The sequence below is a fragment of the Bolinopsis microptera genome, chromosome 4 (assembly GCF_026151205.1).
Source record: "Bolinopsis microptera isolate Bmic1 chromosome 4, MBARI_Bmic_1.0, whole genome shotgun sequence".
Classification (NCBI taxonomy): domain Eukaryota; kingdom Metazoa; phylum Ctenophora; class Tentaculata; order Lobata; family Bolinopsidae; genus Bolinopsis; species Bolinopsis microptera.
In genome coordinates this window covers 2,593,083-2,599,332 of record NC_087075.1, presented here as the reverse complement: position 1 = coordinate 2,599,332, position 6,250 = coordinate 2,593,083, and the positions used below count along the sequence as shown (strand labels likewise).

General features: G+C 39.8%; 1 protein-coding gene across 1 annotated transcript; it reads left to right on the top strand.

The window, feature by feature from the left end:
• The first annotated feature begins 263 nt into the window (after nt 1-263).
• LOC134814350 (uncharacterized) lies at nt 264-899 on the top strand. Its single transcript, XM_063822448.1, has one exon. The coding sequence runs from the start codon at nt 264-266 to the stop codon at nt 897-899; it is 636 nt and encodes a 211-aa protein (XP_063678518.1).
• Nucleotides 900-6,250: the final 5,351 nt, after the last annotated feature.

The following is a 6,250-nucleotide window of genomic DNA, read 5'->3' as shown; positions in this document are numbered from 1 at the left end:
CTTTCACAGAGGGATACCTTACTCCGCTCCAAAAACCTGGAAAGCCACTAGGTCCCCCTAAGAGTTTGCGCCCACTTTGCCTACTAAACGGTTCTAGAAAGATATTGTCCATGATAGTCTTAAAGCGCATCCAAAGGCAAGTATCTCAGTACACTGGTCCTTGGCAGAATGCCTATAAACCTGGCCATAGTTGTGCAAATATCGTTTAGACCCAGCGAATACTAGTGTCAGTTGTCAAGGAAAAACGCTGGTCTCTTCATAAGATGTGCATTGACATGTCCTCTGCTTTTGATACCATAAAGAGGTCGGTATTACTTGATATTTTAGCTGATGCTGGTTGTAGTGAGGATGACATTAGACTGGTAAGGTATTTGCTCGCAAATACTAAACTGAAGATCAAAGTGAACTCAACAATATCGGGAGAGTTTATTGTCACGATTGGAGCTTTTCAAGGCGACAGTATGTCTGGAAACTTGTTCACTCTATATCTGACAGCAGCACTTTACCACCTGCGTGCTGTTATGTCCTATTTAAGACCTAACCCTCCCATAGCTGAGAATCTGTTACCCCTCGAGTGGAAGTACGCAGATGATGTTGATTTTACTGATGAGGATAAAAGCAATTTGGAGTCTTTGTTGCCAATATGTAAAGAGATATTGGAAGAGTGGAATCTTTTTGTCAATGAGTCAAAAACCGAGTTCACCCACTTCTATCTGGCCGGCAAGAACGAGGTTGATGACAAAGGAGAGACACTCAGAGGTAGAGAACCTTGGAGGTCATCTATCTCTTTAGGCTCTAAGTTGTGTAGCATCGAAGATGTCAAGAGACGATGTATACTTGCTAACATTGCTTTTCAGAACTACAAAAAAGCTGGGAACAAGGTAGACGTATACCCCTGAAGATTCGACTCAAGATATATGAAGCACAAGTTGTTTCAATACTGATGTATAATTGCAACAGTTGGGCAACATCTAAACAAATCCTTCAAAAACTTGATGTCTGCCACAGGAATCATCTCCGTACGATCATCGGCATGACCTACCCTAATGTCATACGAAATGTGACTCTATACAAACGCTGCGAAGTTGTTCCACTAAGTGAGCGTGTTGCTCGTGCACGGTGGAGAATTCTCGGTCACATCCTCCGCAGTGATAATAACTCACCTGCCCAGCTTGCCTTACATTTTGCTGTAGAGAGTCAGAGTTTGATGAGAGGTAGAGTCGGACGACACCAGTCAAACTTGTTAAAAACTATTTTGAACGATTTAAGTGACAGAAACTTTAGACTTGTAAATACAGACGATTTATACCATTTAAGACTTTTTGCAACAGATAGAAAAGCATGGAGAGAGTTAAGCATGATTTAGTTTATTCTGTGTTATTTTTCTCTTGGTGACTTATCAGGTCATCAAGATGTTCTTTATGTTTCATTTTTGATTTGAATAAAGTTATATAATAATAAACTACAAAGAAAATTTAAATTAGTGGCCAAACATATTGGGGGATGATCCCCCAATCCCCCCGGGAATTACGACCCTAAGGCTATATCGAAGTCTAATAGTTTACCCCAGTTTATACATTTTTGTCGCATAGTATCAATTTATTTTGCAATTTTCTTCCATTTATTCGATAAGATCTAAACTTAAATTTAAATTTCAACAGCTATTTTTTATTTTTTAACTCCTATAATTATTCAATAGACAGATGAGGAGATGTTCAGACTATTGATACTTCTGATCACGTTCATCTTATTTTGTCTCATCAACCCTGGTATCCCTCCCCCTCCTACCAAACCTTCTCCTGACAAACCCCCCATGGCTGACACACTAAGTGTTCCCAATATCGTCAACTTAGATGAAATGCAACAATTTGTTACAGGTAAAAGATACACCTGCCAAGAAGCTCGAACAGATGTATTGGGTAACAAATATTATGAAAACTCCTTTCATTCAGTCAATGTTATCAATATTAGTCATAATGCAAATAAAACGAGAGGTGTGTGTCAAATTTCAGTTAGCGCTGTGGATCTTGTGCTTAAAAAACAAATTGCTCCTTCATGGGTAGCATCAATCTCTGAAGTACCCTGGTTCTGCAAGATCAATGACAACCAATACTGCGACACGATTTCTGATTGCCTGACAGACGAATGTGGCTGTACCAACAGCAGTATGGATGTCTTCTTCTGTCCAAAACACACTGGATGTGTCACCTTTCCACAATTGTGTGATGGTAAGAAAGATTGTCTTGATGGCGCTGATGAGTGTTTATGTGAGAGTTTCGTGGAAGTACAATGTCCTATCCTAAACTCCTCTACTATTTGCTTGTCACAAAGAGAATATTGTGAAAAAAAGGACGCAATTTCACAGTTAAATTATTCATGCACCTTTCGTAATATTGAGTCTGTCGACTGCTCTGCAATTTTGGATAATGGAAACCCTATCAACCAATGCCTCAACTATACTATCATACACGCGCTCATTGATAATAACCATGGAGATATTACTAGCTACTGTAAAACAAACTGCTCTGACACTCCTGACTTTGCTGAAGGCAAATGGGATAAGTTTTGCGAAAGAATTGTGTTAGTATATATGGGTATATTTGCACAGGCTCATTTCAGCTGTGCCCCCAAAAGCTATGAAACCTGCCCATTATCTAAACTGTGTGACGGAGAATTAGATTGTTCTAACGGTGAGGATGAGGCAGAATGTCCAGGTCGTTTCTATTGCTCCCTCAATACCTCTGAGAGTACAGAGTGGGTGACTCCTGATAAAACTTGTGATAATATCAAACACTGCTCCAACGGACGTGACGAATGTGATCCCTGTAACTCAGATGGTTCAGCCAACCTACTCCTCAGTTCTTACTTTCTGCTTTCTTTCACAGCTTTTTCAGGAGTTTCAATGATCATACTGAACTTGAGAGGAGGAATCAGATGCTACAACAACACCCCCTCCACATCAGCTGGCAAAGTTGACAGATTGTTTTGTCTCCAGGTTCTTTTCTTTGATGGTAGTATGGGTGTGTATAACTGTGGTGTTGTGGTCGCAGCCCTGATTCTTCGTGCAAATGGTAACTACTGTCTTCAAGATGAAAGTTGGAGATCAAGCATCTTCTGCCAGTTACTTGGACTGACATTCTCAATAGCTTCACATGGGTCCCTCAGTGCAATAGCCCTCATGAGTGTATTCAGGTGTATTAATTGTGTCAGAGTACATCATCAAACCAAACTTAAAACAGTATTTATAACATCTGCAATACTTATTGCCATAAATGTGATCAACGCATTCATTCCCATCCTTCCTTTGGTTGCCATACAAAACATCTTCCGCACAGATGTATTCTTTAAAAACTTTCTAGATAATCCTTTCATCAGCTCTAGCTATGTAAACATGACTTGGTTAAACTACCTACATGAAACATATTACTATAACAAAACTGATCTGTACACAACAGTCAGAGAACTCAACATCATCACCAGTAAAGACAACATATTCGATGTCATAGATATAGGGTATTATGGAAACACCCGTCTGTGTGTTCACAACGTCTTTAAAGAACAACAATCCTACCTCATCTATAAACTCTCCTACCTTATCACAGTGTCCCTACTTCTGGTCATAGTTACTCTCACTTACCTCATCATAGTAAGACAGCAGTTAGAATCTCGACGTAAGGTGGGAGACATTGGAGGTGGGATGAACAGACAAAACGCTGCAGCCCCCTCACTAGCTCTGAAGATTTCCCTGATGATAGGAACACAGCTAGCAAGTTGGTTGTCTTTCATCGGGGCTGCCGTGTACTTCCAAATTGTTAGTGATAGTCCTCCTCCCGTACTGTTTGAAGTGCTAGCTCTGGTGGTTCTACCCATCAACAGCATTCTGAACCCTATTTTCTACAGTGAACTTTACAAGAATATAAACTCTTGTTTCTGGAGAAACTGGAGAGGATTTGTTTCAAGAATGCACTAGCGCAGTTGATCCTTATCAAAAAAGACCACAAACCTTCCAACAAACATATCATGCACAACAGTAAAATTTGTAGAACATGCGTCAAGACAGCAGGAACTTTTAAACAGGAACGTTTAAACAGGGAAATCAAGGAAGCTCGTTTTTAAGTTAGTAAAAAACTAACACTCGATGAAATGACAATGTTGAACATATCAGCTGCACCATTCCTAATTCCCTCCATGCACATTCGTTTCACTTTTATGTCCCAGAGAGAAGCGAGCCATGGAATAGCAAGCTTGTTAATGTTGGATAATTTAGTTGTAAATAAGATCGTACGATCCTAACTGTTGATCTCTCAACCAATGACACTTTGATAAATTATTTATTTTTTATCTCGTGTAGTTAGCATTTCATAAATACCTAGGGTTTCCAAATCTTCCAACCAGGGAAAATCTTTGAATCACTTACTCACTTCTATCGATTGAAATTGAACAATTCAGGGCCTGGTTAACCGGGGAAACGTTTAATCGGTAGTATTTCCATTTGGAGCCAGTTTTGTTTCAGAAGGCACCAAAATAATAGTAAGATACAGTATAATGACATTATTTATAATGTCATAATAAATTAAGCTACCCAAGAAAGATTCATTAAAAACATTCAGTGTTCAAGTGTTTTTGTAATCTCTTAGTCTCTTCAGCAACCGATTTTATGATTTAGGATGATTTTGCATACTAAACAACAACTACATGGTGAACCTAGCAAGCTAGGACCGAATGGCCGATCTCCTTTCTTTTACTGGGTGGCGCTCAGCCTGTCGTTCCGCCGAATCTCTATTCGGCGAGACCCCAGGCAACCACGGTCCTTTCGGTACAGATTTTCCTGCAGCAACCCCAGGCATATGCACACGTGTTATTTTTGCAGCTCTAATGAGAGCCACTACCATTGACCATGTACCAGTAACATTCACACCATGGTTTGGTAAGTGACGGCTGCCCTTCAGGTTTGAGATCTTTGTTGAGATCAGTTCGAACTGGGATTCGAACACCAGTAATACTGCATATGGACTAGGCAGTGCGTCATCGAAAATGAACCGCGCATACTGACTGTAGGATGGTTTTTTAGCGCTGATTTTTGCCAGCAAAATAGTGAATAGAATTACATATTTGGCAAACTTCCCTCAATCCAATCCTAACAAAATGTTAACCGAACCTCCAGACACGGTTCTAATTAGAATAAGACCTCTCCAGGGAATCCCAGTATTCAGTTCTTGATGTCAATTAATTCCAGTATATTTAATTCTAGTTCCTGGCATCCAACAATTTAATTTAATTCCCCTAGATGGTTCTAATTCGAATAAGACCTCTCCAGGGAATCCCAGTATTCAGTTCTTGATGTCAATTAATTACAGTATATTTAATTCTAGTTCCTGGCATCCAATAATTTAATTTAATTCCCCTAGATGGTTAGGAATTTGTGGGGCCAATGATTTTCATTTCACCTATTTCTTCCGTTGCATGCTCTACCGTTTTTACTAAATCTGATTCTGCAGGATCATTTGCGGAGCCAATGATTCTCATTTCAACTATTTCTTCCGCTGCATGCTCTGCCGTTTTTACTAAATCAGTTGGTGCAGGATCATTTGCGTGGCCAATGTTTCTCATTCCAACTATTTCTTCCGCTGCATGCTCTGCCGTTATTACTGAATCAGTTGGTTCAGCATCATTTGCGGGGCCAATGTTTCTCATTCCAACTATTTCTTCCGCTGCATGCTCTGCCGTTATTACTGAATCAGTTGGTTCAGCATCATTTGCGGGGCCAATGTTTCTCATTCCAACTATTTCTTCCGCTGCATGCTCTGCTGTTATTACTAAATCAGTTTGTGCAGGATCATTTGCGTGGCCAATGTTTGTCATTTCAATTACATCTCTTCCGAAGTGCACAAGATTGTCTCTCCCACGCCTCCAGAGGTTCACCACTATTGATGTTCCAGAAACAAAAAACAATTTAAATGTTTGGAGTGTAAGGTATTTGGCGATGGTATCATCATAAAGGAGAGGGTTAATCATTGAGTTTATAGGTAAAATACCAATGGAGAACATTGAGTATGAAAATGTTGCATCCAGCACTTCACACGAATGTAGGACACAGATCACAATGAAAGGTACCCAGCAGAAAAAATCCGTACAGATGATAATTGCGATTTTTTTATTAGTTCTCCTCCTCCTTTTGGATGCTGCATCATTTTTGTGGACGTTAACAGCATGGGATGAACGTGTTGTTATGACTCCTATACAGATGTAG